The sequence below is a fragment of the Colletotrichum navitas genome, assembly GCF_030913465.1.
Source record: "Colletotrichum navitas strain CBS 125086 chromosome Unknown LY79scaffold_44, whole genome shotgun sequence".
NCBI classification, from domain to species: domain Eukaryota; kingdom Fungi; phylum Ascomycota; class Sordariomycetes; order Glomerellales; family Glomerellaceae; genus Colletotrichum; species Colletotrichum navitas.
Genome location: NW_026850590.1, coordinates 89,938 through 110,360, shown reverse-complemented (window position 1 = coordinate 110,360; position 20,423 = coordinate 89,938). Strand labels below are relative to the sequence as shown.

Here is a 20,423-nt window from a genome sequence, read left to right as displayed (position 1 = left end):
AGTCATCCAAAACTAGTCGGCCAGAACTCGTCTACTAACTTTCAGGTCCCGAAAGTGATCTAATGCGGGGCCCCCCCCTTGAACCCAAAGCCAAGTTCGGGATACCGGGCTCATTGGGATGCGGGTTGCACCGGGTCGATACTGGGTACATAAGAGGTTAATTCAGAGCGAACTGTTTAGCAAGTTTTGAAGTCTCATCGTCCAATTGTTCTGACTACACTTGCTAAACTCTGAGGACTAGAACATCTAGGGCAACCAGCTTGTCCTCCTCCTATCGGCGGCTTCAAACGCATGTCGCAGTGGACACAAACGCATTTTCTTGGAAGGAGCCCTCCGTCCCTTTCCACGTCTCTCCCTCTCAAGTTCTCCAGCGGAAAGCGGGGTGCTTCCAGTCTAGGTCCCGGATCTCTTGCTCCGGCATGCCGGCCAGTTCCTCTTCGATGCTCCGCTCGTCGCGGCGTTTGTTGTCCCACTTCATCCACAGCCAGGCGGAGGTGGCCACGATGAGGATCATGCTCGAGGCCGCAAGGTTGAGGCCGTTGCCGATGGGGTAGTCGGGCGCGTCCTTGCTGAGGAAACTCCACGTCGAGATGAGGCCGCCGACGTTGCCGAACATGACCTGAACAGAGGAACGTTAGCTGTCGCGCATCACTTTGGGAGATCCCGTCCAGGAGGGGGGCAAAGAAGGAACTTACGTTCATGCCGATGGCGCTGCTGCGCGCCGTGTCGCTAACGACGTTGGCGCTGATGTGGGCGTTGGACATGGGACCCAAGACCATTGCCGAGCTGGCGATCAGGAAAGTCGCGCCGTAGCGGACCTTGGCCACCTTGGAGGCGAGGAACATGATGTAGCCGCACATGACCATGGGCGCGCTCAGGGCGATGAGCACCTGGCGCCGGTCGAGGTACCAGCTCAGGCCGGGGAAGGCGAGGGTAAAGAAGGCGCCGACAGCGTAGGGGGGCACGCTGTGCAGCTGTTTCTGGACGGTCGAGTAGGTCGGGTAGATGCTGGAGACGATGGTGGGGAGGAAGAAGGCGAGGCCCTGGACGGTGATGTTGTTGAACAAAAAGATGACGGCGATCTGGAAGGTGACAGGGTTGAACATGCCGCGCTTGAGCTTGGTCTTGTCGATCTTGTCAATGACCTCGGTGGCGCCCACGCGCTCCGACTTGACGCGGGCGATGCAGAGGTCCTTCTCCTCCTGGGTCAGCCACCGCGCTGTCTCGGGGCGATCAGTGAGGGTGAAGAAGGAGATGAGGGAGAGGACGATGGTGACGATGCCCTCGATGGCGAAGATCATGCGCCATCGGTGGAGACCGCCGAAGTGGTCAAGGGTGAGGATGGCGGAGGCCAGCAATCCGCCGAAGGCGCCGGCTAGAGGTGCCATGACCATATACAGCGACAGGCGGAAGGTCAACTCGGCACGCTGATACCACCGGGAGAGGTAGTAGGCAATGCCGGGGAGCATGCCGGCCTCGAAGATGCCGAGCAGGAAGCGAATGCCGCACATGGCAGCGCGGTTGTGGGCAAAGGCCGTGGCGATGGATACGATGCCGAAGAGGAGCGAGGTGATGGGCAGGAACCAACCCGGACCCATCCACTTGCAGGCGACGGTGGCGGGGATCTCAAAGAGGATGTAGGAGATGTAGAAGACGGAGAGGACAATGTTGTAGTCGTAGCCCTTGAGGTCGAGGTCCTTGTCGAGGCCGGCGATTCTGGCGTTTCCTGGGTGGGCGCGTGTGTTAGAAGAGCGTCTGTGACAAATAGCGGCAAGGAGCTTGGCTTACCGATGTTGGCACGGTCGATGAAGCAGAAGAGATACAGCAACGCGACAGTGGGGATGGTGTACAGATCGAGCTTCCAGCGAAGCTTACGGACCGCTACCGGGTCGAACTCGACAAGGGGATGACCATACCTGGCGACGGCACGTCAGTACGGCAAGTCCAGCGAGAGTGAATCCATGCTATGAAGAGGACTTACTTGTCCGTCGCGACCTGGCCCTTTCCGGCTGCGTTATGGATTCCATTACTGATGGGAGCAGCACTGATGGAGTGGTCCTCAACGGCGGCCTCGACCTGGGAGTCCAGGGGCACGTCTTTCTCGGCAGAAGACATGGTTGGCCTCCAGGTATTAGATAGGCGAGTCTTGAATGCAAAGAGACAAGATGTCGTAGTCACCTCGACGAGAGTTGCTGAGAGGAGGTAAGGTTCCGTTTTTTTATGCCAAGAGCAAGTCGTCGAAGCCGACCCAGAGACTCAGAGAAGGAGGTGACACAGAGGTTCCATTTATCCAACAGCGATATCATTCAGGTATTTAATGCAAATTCCCACTTGCAGGGTTGCAATCATGATCCCTGTTATGCAGCGTTCAAAGGGGTAATCTGATGGGGACCACGCTGGAGCTTTGGCGCAGCCGCACCCTCCCTGTTAGGGTATGCAACCTCGCAGATTGGATTTTCCGTCCTGCGGGGTAAGGATTCGCTATCGATGAGGTTGTATTACTGAATGCATTATACCCCGAGAAGATTGGGGCTTCTCCTCAAAATGTGGACTGAGTTGTATCAAAGACGACATGGTGCAGAGAGGCTTTGGACGTCGGTTGAGGGCGGGAGGTCGGATTCGACGATAACACAACTCCTTTGGAATCATGGTGAGATTAGCTTCCAACATTAAGAGATTCAGCCGATGGCTCATGAAGTCGACTCGTGTCCTTGGTGAGAGAGCGTTCCATCTTAGGCTCCTCCGTCTAGTCAAGGCTGGCTTCCCCCACATCTTCCGCCCAGTGCCGCCCTCTGCCGCCCCCGCAATCCCGGGGAAAACACCCACTTGGTTCGTCGTATGCCCCACGTGCCCAGGTCATTTACCCCCAGCTCGGCTGGCCTAGAGCACCAATTGGGTCGCCTCAGTTATAATTCCGGGGGGTCTCGTTGCCGCCAAGCAACCTGGAGCTACTCGACTTCGGCAAGTGGAATCGGCAAGTAGAATCGGCAAGTGAGAACCATGTCGTTTGTGCGAACTGCCAACGTCGACAGCTACGCTGCACGAGTAGTTGGTGCATCCTGAGATAGGAATGAGCCTTCCGAGGAACCGAGTGTTCTAAGTCGGAACAGACGGATGCTTGGTCATTCATGTCAAGAAGAGACCCGCTGGCTGGCCAACCATGTGCAAGGGAGGTTCGGCCGCGATTATCGGGAGTTGGATGCATGCAATCAGAGTTTGGAGCCAGAGGGTTTGACAGACAGGCCGTGCAGTTGGGACGGACCATGAAGCGGTCGGCAAAACGCATTTCCAAGGCCAAAATCTGGCGACTCTTTCTGCAGTAGACAGCGGAATAAAACGGCGGGTAAGAGTTCGGAGACGAGGTTGACGGCAGTCGGATTCAATGTCGAGAGTGTTGCGATGATTGGCAACGTGCTTTCAAGGCTCAGTTCTCCAACAGCATAACAGTAACGTTAATGTCAATGTCGTCCAATGTTCGGTAGTCGGCAGGGCGCGAAAGCATCATGTCGGCACAGTGTTTGAATTCGTGCCGTTGTCCCTCACGTTGCCGGGGGTTGTCGAGGCATGGCACAGCTAATTCTCGCAGAGTGACAGCAACAACAAAGAGACGCCCAGAGCCAAGAGACAATGGTTGACGGTTGACGGTTGCGGAGGGCTAACGCGGCTAAGCTGTGTGGGCTTTTCTTGCGCATCCACGTGGGACCGATGCGTCGTTGAAACATGGCAAGCGCTCCCACATGGTCGAGGAACGAGGCTTTGGGACATGCCAGTGAGCCATGCGGGTGAGACTGAGCGTCAGGAACGGGCTTGGCGCTGCGCCAATTTCGATGCCCGACATGCTCAAGAGCCGCATCGCCGGCGACAGACGACATGATTGCGAAGGCATCTAGGCATCTAGGCATCTAGGAGCGACGACGGGCAGTAAGGAGATGCCGAAGCGAGCTGATTAGTCGACAGGGTCCTGGCCTGGCATAAGGCTGCGTCGCGGTGTGACTTTGGCAGCAACGAGGACCGGCGATGGCCTAGATTGGATAGGTTTACAAGGTTTTCCGGCCTCTGTTGGTCAGCAATTGTGTGAAGCCGTTAGCAATTACCGTCGGGAAGGGCGGGAAGCTTATTGGCCCCTCTCAAAGTCAGTATTCCCATCCACACCGCAGACTATCCGCCATTCGCGATCCTCCATGTGACGGGCAGTAGTGGAGAACAGGTGGTGCACAGCGGCATGCGCGCAACTCTTTGAAGCACAGCATATATGTAAGAGGTGCTTGATGCCAAATGGCCGAGCAAGCGTGGATGACCTCGACAGGTGGCATCGCCAGCACGTCTCAGGGGACGTCAGTCATGTTGACAACGGACCCCATGGTGGTGGCCTGGGACCCGTAGCGGGGACAGGGTAGACGAGCGGGCCAGGCGACGAGAAGGATGAAGAAGGTTGGCAAGCTCGTTGGACAGAGCCAATATGTCGGACCCAAACGGCGAACCTATCGCACTGCGGTGGTTAGACCTGGTGCTTGGTTAGCTGCTCAGCCCAGTCCGAGGTGGCTGCTGCCACGTAGTGTCCGGACGGGGCCGTCGTCTCAGACCCCGAGCTGGGACGTGCGAGACTCCTGGAGGAGCAGAAGATCTTGGGCGATCAGGAGGCGGGCGTGATGGACATGCCGCGAGGAAATCCTCAGGGGCGGGGGGGGGAGCTGAAGAATTGGAAACGAACGGCCGGAGAAGGCCAAGGGTGATAGCATGGCAATTCGGGGTGCGGTGCCACTGTCACCTCTTGGTCCCTCTTGGCCCCTCTTGGGTGTGTCTCGGAAAACCCTGTTTCGACTTGTTGAGTGTGCTCGGAAGTGGTATCTACCCTTCAGCTCCAAGGAAGAGGGAGGGTTGAGTACGAATAGACGGGGAAGAGAGAGGGAAGGGAAGGGGACGAGTGGGGAAAGAGGTGTGGGCCGTGGCCCGTGGAGAAGGAGCACGAATCAGAGGTGCGGAGTTGGTTGGAATCTTGATTAGCTAAGTCACATCAACCAGGGACGGGACCCACGCGGACCGGATGACAGCCGAGTGATATGATTGGCTGCTTCGCCTCGTCGGCGCAGCTCTAGTGACCAGGCGGCCTCGCTTAGCAATCTCTAGCGGCCAGCAATCACTGAGCCATGCAGTAAAGGCCAATTCGAAAAACAAACCGACTTGTATCCGTATTCCTGACAGAAGAGTGACGGCGGCTTCGACTTCGTCGTGCGCTCCGAAAACAGTGACAAGTATGAAGAGTTCAAATCTCTAAGCAGAAGTAGAATCGAGATGGACCCTCGTCAACGTGTCAATCTCCCCATTCGTGCATGCGCTTCTCGGTTTGTGTGTAACCGGCGGCGGATCATCTGTACCCGGTGCGTGCTCGCCGCCCAGATGACGTGAGACGCTCGCAACGCCCCGAGAATGGCGCCCCCTCCTCCACTTTCCCCCCCAAATGCGCGCACCAAAGCTGTGCCGGTATCCTGACCTGTGCGCCTCTGCCCTGCTCCTTGGTTCGTTCGTGGGGTGTTGGTGTGTTTCCCAAGCTTTTTTGTTCTCTTCCTATCTTTTTTATCCTTTCCCCCCGACCCTCGACCCTCGACTTTTCTCCCACTTGGACACTCCCGGGCTGGGCTGGGCTGGGTAGCGCAGCAAGTCGGAAGGGTCCTAGCCCGGGGTGGCTGTGACCCTGTCACCGCCATACCTTACTTAGCTTGGCCCATGATCCAAGGAGAATGGCTATCTTTTCGCCCATCCTTCGCTCTCGGCACTCCCCGTCAGCAGGCCTCGTCATTGTCTTTTCTTTTTGATTTGTTTTTCATTTCTTTCGTTTCTTCCCCTTCCTTATCCCCCCGCTCGCATCTGTCATGCGAGCTACTCAACCACCAAACACCGGCCCATTGACGCTTCGCAAACCTAGCCTACCATCACCATCCACATCGCAACTTGGAGCCGACGGAGTCCTACGCAGATAATCATCCGAAACTAAACGACATATACCACCCAGCGGCCCCTCGGCCTTCCACGACGAGATGCTCCGCAAGAAGGAGGTTTACACGACCGTCACGCCCATCCCGGGCTTCATCCCCCGCCAGCTCGCCATCGACATCCTCCACTCCCACTCCGAGGTCATCACCCTCAACCCCCTCGTCCTCGACCACAAGCCCATCAAGGCGCCCCGCGATGCCGCCTCGGATGAGTACTACTCGACCTGGTACGAGATCAGCCAGCGCATCCAGTACGTCCCCGGCATCGGCAAGATGGGCTCCGGCAAGATCAGCTTTAACGGCTGCTTCCACGACATGCCCTGGGGTCTGCAGACGCACACCTACGCGCCCATGAACATCGACATCCGCATCAAGTATCGCATCGACGGCAACCAGCCCGGCGTCGAACCGCCCCATCCACCCGAGATCGGCACCACCGGTCTAGGCATCCCCGCCGACGGCCTCTACCTGCGCGAGGACATTGAGATCCGCTGCAACGTCACCATGGTCAGCTTCGTTAAGGCCCAGCTAAAGGCCGCCAGCAAGGAGATGGTCTCACGCATCATCAAAAAGGCCGAGCTGCTCGACGCCGGCGTTCTGCAGGCCATGATCGAGAACGGCAGGCTCCGCACCATCAACCCCGCCGACCGCACCACCACAGGGCTGTCCGGCCTGCCCTCGCCCTCCTTCGCCAGCCTGAGCCCCGACGCCGCCAGTCCGAGACCCGATTGTCACTCGTCCCCCACGCCGTACCACACTCCGAGACCCGTATCGTCCTACAACGCGAACCCGCCACCCCCGGGCCGCTTCGGCCACCACTACAGCCATTCGGCGGACCTGCACTCGCAGCAGGACGCCCCGCCGACGTCCTTCATCGCCGAGCTGCCGGGCAACTTCTACCACCCGAATCCGCCGCCGCCGCAGCCTTCACCCGGCCTGGGCCCTGACCGCGACTCCCTGTCGCGGCCGTCCTCCCAGCAGTCGCCGGACCCCAATTCGTGGCGCTGGTCCCAGGGCCAGCGGAGCCCTTCCTCGCAGCAGAGCTCGCGCCCGACGAGCATGGCGTCGTCTGAAGCGAGCAGCGGCTTCGCGAGCCCCGCCCTCGACCACAAGGGCTTCTCGTCCGAGCTGCCTACCCACGCCGAGACGCAGGAGGAGCACCGCGGCGGCCGCGGTGGCAACGTCATCAGCAAGGTGGATGAAGCTACCTCAGCGCACAAGGTCCTGAGGCCTAAATCCTACCAGGCGTACCAGCCCTACACCTACAATCCCCGAGATTACGCGCCCATGGGACGATGAGGGGACTGTTTACGACCTGTTCGTTACGGCAGGATCCACGGGTAAAACGGGTGTTTTTGGGTTCAGGTTAGCAGCGGGGTGGGGCGGGGGGGGGGGGGGGGGGGGGTTATGGTTTTATTTTTATTTCTATGTTGCCTGGCATGGTCGGCTCAAATGATACCGCTTTGTTTTTTTATTTTTTTTGGATTTGCTAATGGGGGGACCATGGATGATGATATCTCGCTGGGCCACACGACTGCCCACTTTGGAGGGGGGGAAAAAGGCGTTTGTCACTTTAATTAATCGATACTCCGTCCCAAATGGACCACACGCTTTACTCCATTGGTGTCCATACAAAGGAACGTCTGGCCGCGCGCTCCGTCTGATAGCGTCAAAACCAAGGGGTTCCGGGCATCGTGACTGCGAGCCGTGGGCGAACGACAAAGGCGCCTGTCCTCCGACGCCGGGCCTAGGTACCAGAAGCCGAACTGCGTCTAGCACCGCCTCAGTTGCTGCCTGCCAAATACGAACCGACGAGTCGTCGTTCGCAAGGGGGTAGGTAATACGGGAAGGGTGGGGTGGGGGGGGGGGAGGGTTAGGGATTCCCCCGGCAGCTTTTCAAGGTTTGTGCTTCGTTTGTTTTTCTCGATAAATCGAAGGGCCGGCTACGCGGCACCGCCTTTTTTCGCCATCGCAAGATACCTAATAGGAAGAAAAACAGAGTTTCCGAATACTTAAAATGAGGAAGGAGGGAGGGCGGCAAGCAGCTGAAATTCACGGAGACGCCCGAGGGGCCGTGCGATGCGACGGGACGGACGGTTGAAGGAAAAGGGGAGGGGACATGTGTCATGCATCTTCCTTGTCATCTGCTACGCGGTCCACCCCTTCCGGGACGAAACAAACCCGGCAAACCACTGCCCAATGCGGGAGGAAACGGCCAAAACGAAAAGAAAGAACAAAACAAAACAAACAAAAAAAAAAGGAAAAAGAAAGAAAAAGAAAAAAAAAAAGGGAGGAAGGAGAGAGAGAGAGAGGGAGAGAGAGAAGAGGGTTCGAAGCGCCACATCCCACGGGGGCCTAGAGGGTAAGGCGAGGTGAGGCTCGAGAAACCCAAATTGTCGAGACGGCCAATGGGGGTCGTGTATGAGGGGCCCGGGTTGCTCGTGGACCTGCAGCGCGCCGGCTGGGATAGTTAATACCTACGTTTGACTTCGAATCCTTCAAGCAAAGCTTCTGCATGTGGCTGACGCCGGGCAGTACCCAGGGCACCCCCCTTCGTTGAGGGATTCGTAGGGAGCAGCAAGTCAAGAGGTCACTTTCGCGGCAAGGAGAAAGGGCAGACGGGGGCGATCAGGAAACCGTCCCTAATATTTAAGAAACCGAGGGGGGGAGAAGACGCCAAAAGCTGCAAACAAAAATGCGATAAGAACGTATGATACATGAGACCCTCAACCCCTTCCCCTCCTTGGGTCCGTTCAAACATCCCACATGCCGGCTCTGTAGGTAATTAGCCCAGAGCATCATTGTTCGAGAACACCGTGAAATCATAGCATATGCCCCTCCCCCAAACCTTCTGGGATCTGAGCCCTAATCCGTCCAAAGTATGGCCGGCGTACGAATGCCCCCCTCCACCCCCCCCTATATCACATCGCAACGAGCTCACGAGACGGGGTTCTTGCGGGGACGGCCGCGGCCGCGCTTCTTGGGGGGCTCGCCGTCAACCTCGGCGGTGACGGCGTCTTCCGTCTTCTCGGCCTCGTCCTCCCCCCCGTCGCGCTTTTGCTTCCGGGCCGGCCTGCCCCTGGGCTTGGCCACCTTATCAGCTTCCTCGTGCGCTTCGTCTTCCGTCGCCGGCTCCGACACGGTGGATCTGCGAGGGCGGCCGCGGCCTCTCTTGACGGGCGTCGCGACGCTCTTGACGTTCTTTTCGCGTCCGCCCTTCAACCTCCAGTAGTTCTCGACGTGCTGCCGGGCGTACACCTCCACCTGGCTCTCGGGCTCCCAGGAGCGGTCCGGCGACCCGATCCAGTACACGCGAAAGTAGATGGCGCCCGAGGGCTTCTGCTTGTGCTTTTCGACCCTCAGCACGTGCCACAGGTTCTTGTCCGCCATGGCGCCTAGCCGGCCGCCCTCGACGCTGTCCCAGTAGGCAAAAAGCGCTTCCTCGGCGTCCTCCTGGATCGTCTGCTCGGGCTCCCACGTCGGATCGCCGTGCTTCCAGCTGACTCGCATCTGGAAGAGCGTCTTGTCTCTCGGATCAGGGCGGTGCCCGGTGATCTTGTCAAGCACAAAAACGCCCGCCTTGGGGTCGTCCATTTCCACGTCGTCGTCATCAACCGCCTCGGGGGCGGCATCCTGGGGAGCCGCAGCAGCCTCGACGGTGTCTGTGTCTGCCTTGTCGGCAGCAGTGGCGACGTTGATTTCGGCGCCGTCTGCGGCCGGAGAGGGAACTATGCCGGGGGTGAGCGTCAAAACTTTGGGGCGCCAGATCGCATCAGCTCTTACCTTGGACGTCCTCCTTCACGGGGCTCTGGGCGCGGATCTCCTCTGCCTCGGCCTCTGCATCGAGCTGGTTACCAAGCTGGATCGTGGTATCGTTGTCGTTGGCAGCGTTAATGTTATTATCCGTCTCTTCGTCGGCAGGCGCGGGCGTCTCGTCAGCTTCGGGCTCCCTGCTGCGCTTGCGGCTCACGATAGTCTGCTCGAATGTGGAAGTAACGGTGGTGGTTGTACCGGTGCGCTGTACGCCGAGCTTGTTCACGGCGGAATGTAATGTCTTCCGCACGGATGAGAGCACATTGGACCCAGTGCGCTGTGCGGTGGATTCCGGGGTAGACGAGGCTGCTTCGGCATCGGGAGTTGCTCCCTCGGCGATGGTCGGCGCTGGGGCCGTGTCGGCGGCATCTGCGGGCTCGGCGAGAGGAGCATCAGCTGTTACAATATCGGCGGCAGTGCTGCCATCAGCACCAGCCGAGTCGACGCCGGCGGTGTCGCTCAAGGCGTGACGGGGTGAGGGGCTCACGGGGAGGTGCGGGGAGGGTCGTTGAGAGGGCGGAGAGTGTGATGGCGACGCATCCGATCGGGGGGTTTCAGTGGCGCTGATGTTCATGACGCGCTTGCCCGGGTGCGGCGACTGCGAGCCGGAGGGTTTGGCGGGGGAAGACAGAAAGTTATGAGCGCTGTGCATCAAGGTGGTCTGCACCTTCTTCACAGGCTGTGTACCGTTCGGCGGCGCGGGCGATTCGGTTGTACGGGCCATGACGAACGGATTGGCTTGGTTCCAGGAAACGTGCTGAGGGTTTTGCGCGCGCGCTCGCGGATGTCGTAAGGATGGCGATGCGCCGGCCGATTTACACGACGTCGATAAGAGAAAGTCAGAGGGCAAAATATCCTGCTTTGTCTTTGGTGATGGCAGCGGTGGGAAAGCAGCGATAGACGCGATCAATTGGGCAGACTGAGTATCTGCAACGCGGTGCGACGAGGTGATGGGCTGACTGAAGCCTCGTTGTGAGACGTGGAAGGTGGGAAAAATGGGGGACGAGATGCAGCTCTTGAGTCGCGCTGGAGGAGCTTTGGCCGCGGGTTCTATGGAGCTGTCGGACACAACGGCAGTACCGTACCTCCGCGTACTTACCTAGGTACCCACCTAAGTAGGTAGTGTAGGTAGGTACCTACAGTATGCTGACGTAAGGGGCATGACGCGACGCGATGTGACATCGCCTATGGGCCCGTCGGCAATTCGCTCGCTTATTACCTAGGTAGCCTTTAGCCGGGGAATCTACCTAGTGTAGTACACGTACACGTGATTTCCACCAGTCTTCGGTGATCATGGAAAGGACGGAAATTAAATGCATAATTTGGGCGCTACCACTGTTGCAATTTATCTTATTGTGGTTACCCATGAAAGGAAACTCAACATCAGCATCGGTTTATCCGAGAAAAAGCGAGACGAGTGTCACGCGCGACCCGAATATAGGATATCAAGGTCTTCGGAACTGCTCATACTGCAAACAGGCAATGTTCCTCCACGATCACTCCATCACGAGCATAGCACGAAGGGATACCGCATGTCTTGATTCGCGAACATGATGGCAAGAAGCGTGGGACTCTGCTCTGGCTTCTTCCATCCGACATCGGGAACGAAAATAGTCTGTAATAGGCAAGGACAGATTTATATTGTCTTGGATCATTTCGACAAGTTTATCCCCTTGGCTACGGACATAACGAGTGGGCAGCATGCATATTTACGCTCATGTGGTGTTAAATGTAGCTCAAGGAGGTATCAAAAAGGTTGTCCCCCTAGAGCCTCATCATCGAGACCAGGCTTTTGAGTAGAAGAGCACCATATTGACAATTCTCAGATTGCCGAATCACCAATTTCAGTGTCATGCTGCAGCAGGAACGCTTCCCTGGCCTTTCCCCGGCTTACGGGCATATACCGCGTGCCTATCTGATGTGTCAGTCACGGCCCAGGCAATGCGGTCCTCGGTTGTACATACATGTAATAGAACGGCATGTTCCTCGGGTTGCGAAGTGCAGACCTCATTTCCGCAAGCGTCACTTGCACTTCTTCGTAAGAAAAGCCCAGCGCTTCTTTCAGCAGGAAGAGGCCGAAGCCTTCCAGCGCTTGCTCGATGTACTCCAGATTGCAGATGCCCAGCTGCTTCATGTCGGGCTTGGCGGGCCAGGCCCCGATCGGTATGGTCCACTTCAGCTCGACAATGTCGACGAAGCCGGCCTCCCTCAGGCCCTTGGCGAGCCTGCGGTTGGCGGCGTTGCCGTGCGGCTTCCCCATCTTGGTCGAGGCGATCTCCAGGTAGCTGTACCACCGCTTGAAGATGTGGTCCTCGCCCAGCTCGCCCAGTCTCTGAGATCGCGCTTCGGGGTCGAACTCGATGATCTCGAACCACCCGCCCGGCCTCGTGTTGTCGTAGATCTGCTTGAAGAAATTGGGCAGGTCCGCGATGCAGCCCTCGAGATTGCGGGCGTGGATGAAGTCGAAGGGGTATGAGAACGTCCACGGCTTCTCGAAGTCGTCGATCTGGAACCTGCAGTTCGGAGGGACCCACAACGGCTGGATCGGCGAGATGTCAATGCCGATCACGTCGGCGGACGGGAACCGGTCAGCGAAGTCGCTTTGGGGGAGAACTGCTTGTTAGATGCCGGAGCGCTGTGCAGAGTGGGTTTTCTTCCAGCTCACATGGCCCAGATCCCGGTGCCAGTGCCGAGATCCAATACTTTCTACTGGCGGTGTCAGCTACTGCATCGCTCAACGAGGCCGTGGCAAAGAGAGCCTTTCTCACCTGGGGATTATCGCCAATCGGGGCCACGAAGAGTCTATCGCCTAAGAAGTCGGTAACCCAGTAGTGGCTATATTGTTACACCCCGAGTCAGCATGTGTCCCCCGCATGTTCCGGTTACTTTCTGTGTCGGTTTGAGCTTGTCCGTACTTGAAATCCAGGGCATCGTTCTGCTGGTCATCATTCGGTGCGAAATAATCCGTCTTTTGGGTGTAGGTTCGGCCGTGGAGTTGGCGGTACTCGCGGACACTATCGGTAACGGAGGCCGTAGAAGAAGTCAACAGACTGATTGCAAGCTGGTCAGAACGACGTCTTTCAGGCTCTCATTCGGCATCGTGGTCAACCAACCTCTGGATCTCATCAGGATCATAGTCGTCTTCAACGGCAGGGTCCTGATAGTTTGTGCGAGTCAGCATGCCGATCGGCGTATGCACGCAGGTCCTCCCCCCAGAGCATTCTGCGAACAACAGCAACAACACCACTCGAGGCCACTTACTGCGTGGATCGGGTCGGCGGTCGGCTCTATCTCAGCCGGGGTGGATGCCATGGTTTGATGTATACTGTCCCTGGTTCCTGACAGCTTCGGCGAAACCCTCGAGCTTTCGGACTGTTTTGAAACGAGACGACGGGAATCACCCCAGACGGGGGCGGAATGGGGAGAAACGCGCTCTTTAGTACCGGTACACTACTGCCTGTCCAAGGTTTGTAAGTTCTTTGTACATAGTAGATGCCGGCAGCCTGCTGATGTGTGTATGTTCAGACCATCAAGGGTGGCCCCGGGTCGCATCTGCGAGCCAATGGGGTACCTATTTCGATGCTTCAAGCCTGCAGTGGATCGTGGACGCTGACCTTTTTTGGGCAGGGGGGGTGTGATTGGCGATCGAGTGCCCACCAAAGCGAAGTAATTCGGACGATGCAATCGCTACACTGCCTTGCTACGTGGATGTACCTGTTAAAAACACATGCCACATGCTGCTACCTGATAGAGACGCATCAGGAAAACCCTGTCATAAACCTTGTCGTAAACATTGTTGAATGGGATTTGTCTGAAAGTGCTGCTAGGGCCTTGTCGCTGTGGCTGGAGGCGAAGGACGATGACATAAAAAGCGTCTTGTTTGCCAGAATTCGAAGGGGAACTGTAGACCACAGCCCCTCCGGTGGAGATTCATCACAAGGTGTCCAGGTTCAAACATGTCGTCTCAAGAATCGGCCCATGTTTCTAGTATACAGTCAGCGAAGCAAGTCTGTTGCTGTTCGATGCTGGAACGAAGTCCATTTGCTTCATTTCCCTCGAATTTATAGTCAGACGGGGACCAATCGATCAATTGGGTATCAATATCGGCACGATGCGGCTTGGCTGATTGTCAGCACCTTAACAGGCACTTAAGTCGGCCATGCGAGCTGCTCAATCTTGTTGAACCCTGTATAATGGATATATAATGAATACTCCATGGCTGGAAAGAGCTCTCTTGTGTTATCGACAATGGGACGATGCCGTGGGACGGCGCGAGAAAGCTGTACAATGGTCGGTGATGGTGATGTACCTAATTGATGTGATGCCCCGCAGCGGATGGCGGGGCTTATCTCCGATAAGACCCACCACCACCCACGTGATCCACTCGGGCGGTGGATATGTCTCTCTCACCTTTTAAACAAGGCAACCCAACCCCAAATAGCTTCATTTCTCCCTTGCGCATAATTGAGAAGAGCCACGATACCCCAATTATTCATCACCTCCCTTCACCAACCTAACTCCCCAGTTTGCATCACATGTAAACCAGATCACGGAGTGTCGTATGTTTTATTTTCTTTTCTTTTCTTCGTCACGTACGGGAAGAGGCAGGGGAAGATACTGGGCATCACGGATGGATATAATGCAAGTGAAGCCAAGCAGGATTGTAGTTCCAGCCCGGAGCAAAGTCTCGATATATAGAAGGACCCCCGCAAGAGGCGGCCGAGAGGCAGCGGATGCGAATATCCGTCCGCATCGAATATAATCATTGCTGCTGCTGCTCTTTGTCGACATCCTGAATATCTTGCCTAATTTGCCGCAAGTAATTTATCCGAGTCCACAGCATCGTCGTCATTGTACGATGTAGTTGAAGACCGGCGGCAATGGAAGGGACGGGAAACTCTGCCGATAGCTTACCGGTATCATGACCTGTCCCGGCGGGCTATTTTTACCCTTTTGTCTTTGCCATGTAATTGGACCGAGGGTCCAACCCAACGTCCACTTCCCGTGGCACCCCGGACGCAACTCACGGCAATCAATCCAGGGCAACTCCTAGTCTGGTAGCTCCCAGAGACTCCATCCCACTCGTTCTGCACGTAGCGTTCATTCATTGCTGCCCTGAGAGCAAGACGACGGCGCCAGTTTTCCTCCCTCTTCGAATATGTATGTGCATTGCGGCCATCAAAACCGGAGGCTGGGAGGGAACCTCTTGGAAGAAAAGAAAACCCGAGCTCACGTCGAGTTGGGGGGGTAGAGGGGGATTTTAGTGGGGAGGGGAGAATCCACCCACCGTTCCCAGCCACTGCAATTGTCGCCGACACGTATTATTACACTCGTCAAAACTGCACGTAACAAAATGTGGTGCGATTTGAGTGGACAAGGAAATAAATTGTTAGTGTCTCCCAGCCACTCGGAATCTTTGCCAGAGATAAAAAAACATCCAGACTGGCCATGAAAGTCCGGGAGCCGTCAAGAACAAACCTCCCGGGAATGCAAATGTGTCTGTGGTTCCCTTCTCTCCGTTTCCGCTAGCCTGTCTTCCGAACTTTCCAACGGCTCTCATTCTCGCGTGTTTGGTTTCCCGTCTCCGAGTGAAACTCCAAACGGGGTTTTTGTCTATTCTACCTCTTGTCAACCGTGTGGTGCATCTCACACAGACACTCACTCAAACGATCGCTCTCTTTCTGTCCCATCTTGCAACCTCCGAGGCCCTCCCCTCCTCCCCAAGCCGCCACCAAATTTCGCCCAAGATCGACTCCGCAAGGGACGTCGACCCTGTTTCGTTCGCCATCATGGCCATGGGACTCCAGCAGCAGCAGCACCACCAGGGCTCGCCCCCAATGTTCCCCGGCGACTTTGTCGAGTACGGCCAGCAGTACGACGCCAACAGCGACCCTTCGCGCCAGCCCCGGGACGAAGCGAGGAACGGCCGGTATCGACGACCTCGCTCGTCCTCGCTCGACGACGATTCCCGCTTCACCACCGCCGTCGGGGGAGGAGGACACGGTGAGGGCCAGCGGACACCGGATTCCGACGCTGCCCTGCGCGACGCCGTGCTCGCCCAGGCACCGAACACACAGGTAAGTACGGACAGGCACTGCCAAGTAAATAAACCCTGAGAGAGAAAGAAGGGGGGGGGAAGAAATGAAAAAGAGAGGGAGAAGGCGGGAAAAGCAAAACAGGGCGAAACATGCAACCAGCCTGCATTGAACATCTCACCCAAACGCACATACACTTTCACTCTCGTATTCTTACTCACCGACTCACCGACCCACCCAACAACTCTCTCTCTCTCTCTCACTCACTCACTCACTCATTCCCTCATTCACTAATTCACTCATCTGATTGATTACCGCCTGCCACAACCCAACACCCCCTCCTAACTCTCTCCCTATGCATATTTCAACCACAGCCACATCACTCTCATGAGAACATGCACAGTCTGACCGCCATGCAGCAGCGAGTCGTCCCAACAGGCCCCGGCGCCCGCGGCGGTCAACCCCGCGCCGCGGGCCCCCGAAACGGCCCGCCCTCCATGGCCAACGCATCGCAGAACCGCCGCTCCCAACCGCCGCCGCCCGTGCCGTCGCAGATGTCGCCCTACATGGGCGAGACCCAGGACGAATGGAGCCCCGCCTCCAGAGAAGCCGCGAACGGGGGCGCCGGCGGCTACTCCCGCCGCCGCACAGAGCGTCACGCCCGCCGCCAGTCTTCCTCCTCCGGCGGCGCCCGCGCCCCGGGATCCTCGGACCTGCCCTCCTCTTCTTCCGTTCCCCACATCAACGGCGGCGGGTCGCCCCGCGTCTCGTCGCAGCAGCCGCAGCAGCAGCAGCAGCAGCAGGAGGTCCCGAACCAAGGCGGCGGCCTCCGCCCGCCCACCCCGCCTGGCGGCGGCTCTCTCAGCGACGAGATCAGCCGCATCCAGAGCCCCAGCATCTCCAAGAGCGTGCTCGAGCCGCTGCAGCGCAAGATGCTCGAGTACCACACCCTCATGGAGGACGCCCAGGGCCAGATGGCCCAGCTCGACGAGGAGCTGCGCGCGCTGCAGGACCGCCGGCGCCTCGCCGAGCAGCGTTTCATCGACGCCAAGGCCAAGCACGACGAGTACGAGCGCCAGCACCTCGACGTCGAGCGCGCCCTGCGCGGCGACTTCCCCCCTCCGCCGCCGCCGCCCCAGATGCAGCAGCACCAGCAACAGCAGCAGCACATGTACAACGGAAACAGCCCGCCGAGAACCGCGCCCAGGCCGGCCTCGAGCATCATGAGCTACGACGAGCGGCCGATGAGCGGGCACAGCTCGGTTCCCAGGAAGGGAAAGCTGCGGTTCAGCCTCTTTGGGAGGTAAGGGACATGGACAACTTTTTTTTTTTTTGTTGCTCAAAGGGGGTTGCTCTTTTTGTGCTCCCCAAGCAAGCGGCCACAGAGAAGGGGTTGCTTCTTGTTTCTTGTTTCTTTTTCTTCTTGTTTTAATATCTTGATAGATATTTGGCGGGTTTGACACTCGGGAAACGGCAAATATGGACGAAAGACAAAAACACCACGACGGGACGGGAGGGGTGTACGTAATGACAAGGGACAAACGTAGAATACGGCATAAATGAGATCATATGTTTACAGGCAACCTTTTGTGGCCATGATCCGGGTCCATGCATTGCGGATGCTTGTTGTTCGGCATGCCCCCGTACGTAGGCATCCATCCGGGCAGCAAATGTTGCCAGAGCGTTTGCTGGCGGAACAACAAGCCAAGCCGGTATGTATGTATGCGTCATCCCGCAAAGAAGAAAGTGCCGGAAGATGGCAAAAGAGCGGTGTCGGAAGAGCTTGCGGCGGCCATGAATCCCAGGATCTGGGGTATATATGTCCCCTCTTGGGCCCCATGAGGAAGAAGTCATTCCGGTGCGGCATCCTCACCCCCAAGTTCTATATACATCCTCACTCCTACCTACCTGCCTCTATGGCACACCTCCTGGCAGATATATGCCTGGCTGCAGGGTGAGCTTCTCCCATTACCGGCAGCCACCCATGGGCACCCTTACCGGGTTATGCCCAGCTAGCTTAGGGGCTGCTTCGCTCTTCATCTCCCTCTCAACCTCCCTATTAACCTCTCCCTTAATATTCCTCTTCTTCATCATCAGCTTCACCTACGGAGCCTACCAAGTTGGGAGGGCTTGATGACAGCCCTCCTACGGCGGACGCGGACCCACGCGAAATGTGGAGAGAGTGGAATCATGACAATGTGCGTGACAACGCACATGCCACTCCCCTCGAGAACGGACGCATTATCACCATCTAGTCCGAGGATCACAACTATTGCCTCTCTACACATACGAATGTACCAACCGTTGACTCGCACCAATCCAGATACGACCAAAGATGATTGCTCCGGCTCAACCTGTAGGCGAATGGAGTGACGCGTCCGCGAGACAGAACTGGACGCAGACATCCAGGCGGCTCCTACTCTTTCGTAACAATACCGCGCGCAGTCTGGCAATCCTGAGATACTTTCGGGACGATTGTATCGACTACAGCAAACAAATCGACCGACACATAACCGTGTCAGAACCGTCAGGGCATTTATACATGCCCTCTGGCATCATCATGCCGGCCTCACTGTTGGTCAGACATACAAGATCATGAAAAGACTATTACGCGTCACACTTTAAGGTTCATGTCTTCTACAAGAAGACAAAATCGACGCGCCATCCCACCGCATTGACGACACCGTTGCAGCGGGTTCCGTGCAAATTCGAAGGACCCAGCCACTGCTCGCAACATGATACTCATGTCGTATTCTACAAACATGCGCCGCCTCACGATCGATAAGAAGAACGCAGAGGTTGACACCATGTCTGACATGAACGAGAACGAGGACGGCCAGGCAAACGACGGCAAGACGAAGATGGTCTTTAATCTTCCCTGTCCCATGGCGTTTAACGTCCTCATGGGTTTAGGGTTAGGGTTAGGCATGCCCGCTCCGTTACGCCGAGGCAGAAGGAGCTTCCCACTGGCAGCCTTTTCTCTTCACCATCATAAGTCTCCGCCGCGGCAAGTAACCCTCCATGTTTGCTGTATCTTGCACTGGCAGAAGATCATCCGCTGGCCTTCTCTTAGTGGGACTGGCCGCCCGCGCTGTTTAGTATCGTGTACTACATTCTTGCAACAGCCAGGCCAGTCCAACTCTAAGGTAATGGACACCTTGCTCCTCGTCCAACGCCTCGACAAAATTACTGTGTTTCGTTTGTGTACATTTATTAGCTTCAGCTACGGTTGAGGCAAGGTATGCACGTTACTGCCTCCACATCTTACCCATCGTGAACCGCCATATTCCGACTGCCAGGTGAGTTCTCCGCCTTTCCTCCGCACAGCCTTCGCCGTCGCTAACTCGATGCAGGCCCAGAATGATCTCCGACACCGGTGAGATTTACAAGCGCCTCAACACCGACCAGCCTCTTCCGGAACACGGTCAACAAGATCCTTCGTTGGTGTCATAGCTTACCATCTCGTACGTCGTTAAAGCTGGTCGAGGCATCGGGATAGGGGGTAGGCCGGCCAGGGACGTGGGACTTGTTGCCTTTCCACTCTACACCAGTACGGAGCCAAGGGTTAGGGCGTAGGAGTCCTCCTAGTCGACGTCCTCATACTCTCCACTCCTCCAGGGAGATGGGATGGTCGACCTCCCATCTCTCTCCACTAGCACTGATGGGTAGTTGGCAGCGAACGCCCTCTTCAGATGTCGCTTGGTCGGAGTCTCGAGTTATCCGATGGCGGCCATACCCAGGGCATCCACTCAGCCAAAGCTCCGGAAGCGATGCCGTCCGCAACTACTACTTCCATCTTATCTTCCGTCTGCCCGCGTGCGCGCGCGAGATGACAGTCGCGCCATCGCTCTGGGAGAATCGATTCTCCAGAGCCTTACCACCACGGCTGACCCTTGCTACGAGGGCAATCCAGAGTCGGTCATACCTACCCCGACATTCGATGGAGTTTGTGAGTGGCCGTCTTCCACCTGCTGCTGGATGCCCGGCGGTGATCTAGAAACAAGGTGGCAAAGAGCTCCAACCTAGATGCCCTGAATCGGCCTCACCAAGGATTCCCAGCAATGCTCGGCAGCCGAACTGGGATCCAACCCGATCCCGACAACGAAGCGCTGTTCGATCCCTTCTTTTGGTAAAAGGCGCTTGATTATTCGGAAAGTGAGATGAAGGTGACGAGGCTTGCAGACTCGTCGTTCAGCGACGAGTTTGGAGCCTACCACTTCCTCCACGAAAAAGGGCTTGCTCACCTCGACACTGCGGGAGTTCTGGAGCCAGATCGGGAACCAGACCGTCGTCCAGGGTGTGTTGAGCGACCGCCCGACTACTCTCGATTCGTTCGAGTTTTCGCGCCGTGTCTTTGTCAATCGAGACTTAGCTGGTCATTTCGGAGTATTCTTCTGGAAGCTATTCGGGCGCAGCCCGGCGGTCAATTCTCTCTTGATTCAGGCGTTCGGTGTTCAGAATGTCGTTCCTTGCGACTGTTGCGCTCGGGGTTTCCAGAAGCATGTCGGCTGTTTAGGATGAAGAGCGGCAGGTAATCAACATGCCGTCGACCGATATTACCATTCGGTTGGATAATAACACTTCA

The 20,423-nt window shown here is 57.0% G+C and overlaps 10 protein-coding genes across 10 annotated transcripts; 5 read left to right on the top strand and 5 right to left on the bottom strand.

The window, feature by feature from the left end:
• Nucleotides 1-358: 358 nt before the first annotated feature.
• Nucleotides 359-2,115, bottom strand: LY79DRAFT_518781 (major facilitator superfamily transporter; the record flags this gene model as incomplete). Its single annotated transcript, XM_060555063.1, has 4 exons — nucleotides 359-619; nucleotides 696-1,726; nucleotides 1,789-1,916; nucleotides 1,982-2,115. The coding sequence occupies 4 exons, from the start codon at nucleotides 2,113-2,115 to the stop codon at nucleotides 359-361; spliced, it is 1,554 nt and encodes a 517-aa protein (XP_060412457.1).
• Nucleotides 2,116-3,412: 1,297 nt separating this feature from the next.
• LY79DRAFT_268150 (uncharacterized protein) lies at nucleotides 3,413-4,017 on the bottom strand. Its single transcript, XM_060551997.1, has one exon. It carries the CDS (start codon nucleotides 3,900-3,902, stop codon nucleotides 3,540-3,542), a length of 363 nt encoding a protein of 120 aa, XP_060412456.1. The 5' UTR covers nucleotides 3,903-4,017; the 3' UTR covers nucleotides 3,413-3,539.
• LY79DRAFT_690088 (uncharacterized protein) lies at nucleotides 4,018-4,730 on the top strand. The gene has a single exon (XM_060564728.1). It carries the CDS (start codon nucleotides 4,423-4,425, stop codon nucleotides 4,648-4,650), a length of 228 nt encoding a protein of 75 aa, XP_060412455.1. The 5' UTR covers nucleotides 4,018-4,422; the 3' UTR covers nucleotides 4,651-4,730.
• Nucleotides 4,731-6,035: 1,305 nt separating this feature from the next.
• On the top strand, nucleotides 6,036-7,289 carry LY79DRAFT_518741 (uncharacterized protein; the record flags this gene model as incomplete). The annotated part of the gene is made up of 1 exon (XM_060555061.1): nucleotides 6,036-7,289. The coding sequence occupies one exon, from the start codon at nucleotides 6,036-6,038 to the stop codon at nucleotides 7,287-7,289; it is 1,254 nt and encodes a 417-aa protein (XP_060412454.1).
• A 1,638-nt stretch (nucleotides 7,290-8,927) lies between these two features.
• Nucleotides 8,928-10,527, bottom strand: LY79DRAFT_518728 (uncharacterized protein; the record flags this gene model as incomplete). The annotated part of the gene is made up of 2 exons (XM_060555059.1): nucleotides 8,928-9,718; nucleotides 9,774-10,527. 2 exons carry the CDS (start codon nucleotides 10,525-10,527, stop codon nucleotides 8,928-8,930), a joined length of 1,545 nt encoding a protein of 514 aa, XP_060412453.1.
• A 1,126-nt stretch (nucleotides 10,528-11,653) lies between these two features.
• Nucleotides 11,654-13,115, bottom strand: LY79DRAFT_671029 (methyltransferase domain-containing protein; the record flags this gene model as incomplete). The annotated part of the gene is made up of 7 exons (XM_060563861.1): nucleotides 11,654-11,714; nucleotides 11,768-12,403; nucleotides 12,469-12,509; nucleotides 12,572-12,638; nucleotides 12,719-12,853; nucleotides 12,917-12,960; nucleotides 13,065-13,115. The coding sequence occupies 7 exons, from the start codon at nucleotides 13,113-13,115 to the stop codon at nucleotides 11,654-11,656; spliced, it is 1,035 nt and encodes a 344-aa protein (XP_060412452.1).
• A 108-nt stretch (nucleotides 13,116-13,223) lies between these two features.
• On the top strand, nucleotides 13,224-14,047 carry LY79DRAFT_268097 (uncharacterized protein). Its single transcript, XM_060551996.1, has 2 exons — nucleotides 13,224-13,269; nucleotides 13,329-14,047. Exon 2 carries the CDS (start codon nucleotides 13,383-13,385, stop codon nucleotides 13,953-13,955), a length of 573 nt encoding a protein of 190 aa, XP_060412451.1. The 5' UTR covers nucleotides 13,224-13,269; nucleotides 13,329-13,382; the 3' UTR covers nucleotides 13,956-14,047.
• Nucleotides 14,048-15,091: 1,044 nt separating this feature from the next.
• LY79DRAFT_558531 (uncharacterized protein) lies at nucleotides 15,092-16,089 on the bottom strand. The gene has a single exon (XM_060558191.1). The coding sequence runs from the start codon at nucleotides 16,012-16,014 to the stop codon at nucleotides 15,466-15,468; it is 549 nt and encodes a 182-aa protein (XP_060412450.1). The 5' UTR covers nucleotides 16,015-16,089; the 3' UTR covers nucleotides 15,092-15,465.
• Nucleotides 16,090-16,567: 478 nt separating this feature from the next.
• On the top strand, nucleotides 16,568-17,419 carry LY79DRAFT_558528 (uncharacterized protein). The gene has a single exon (XM_060558190.1). It carries the CDS (start codon nucleotides 16,771-16,773, stop codon nucleotides 17,143-17,145), a length of 375 nt encoding a protein of 124 aa, XP_060412449.1. The 5' UTR covers nucleotides 16,568-16,770; the 3' UTR covers nucleotides 17,146-17,419.
• Nucleotides 17,420-18,600: 1,181 nt separating this feature from the next.
• LY79DRAFT_581046 (uncharacterized protein) lies at nucleotides 18,601-19,115 on the top strand (the record flags this gene model as incomplete). The annotated part of the gene is made up of 3 exons (XM_060560168.1): nucleotides 18,601-18,849; nucleotides 18,964-18,984; nucleotides 19,056-19,115. 3 exons carry the CDS (start codon nucleotides 18,601-18,603, stop codon nucleotides 19,113-19,115), a joined length of 330 nt encoding a protein of 109 aa, XP_060412448.1.
• Nucleotides 19,116-20,423: the final 1,308 nt, after the last annotated feature.

Bases quoted from the DNA above. Each gene is read 5' to 3' on its own strand.
- LY79DRAFT_268150 (XM_060551997.1), bottom strand. From the start codon at position 3,902: ATGCCTAGATGCCTAGATGCCTTCGCAATCATGTCGTCTGTCGCCGGC.
- LY79DRAFT_690088 (XM_060564728.1), top strand. From the start codon at position 4,423: ATGAAGAAGGTTGGCAAGCTCGTTGGACAGAGCCAATATGTCGGACCC.
- LY79DRAFT_268097 (XM_060551996.1), top strand. From the start codon at position 13,383: ATGCTTCAAGCCTGCAGTGGATCGTGGACGCTGACCTTTTTTGGGCAG.
- LY79DRAFT_558531 (XM_060558191.1), bottom strand. From the start codon at position 16,014: ATGTTCAATGCAGGCTGGTTGCATGTTTCGCCCTGTTTTGCTTTTCCC.
- LY79DRAFT_558528 (XM_060558190.1), top strand. From the start codon at position 16,771: ATGCTCGAGTACCACACCCTCATGGAGGACGCCCAGGGCCAGATGGCC.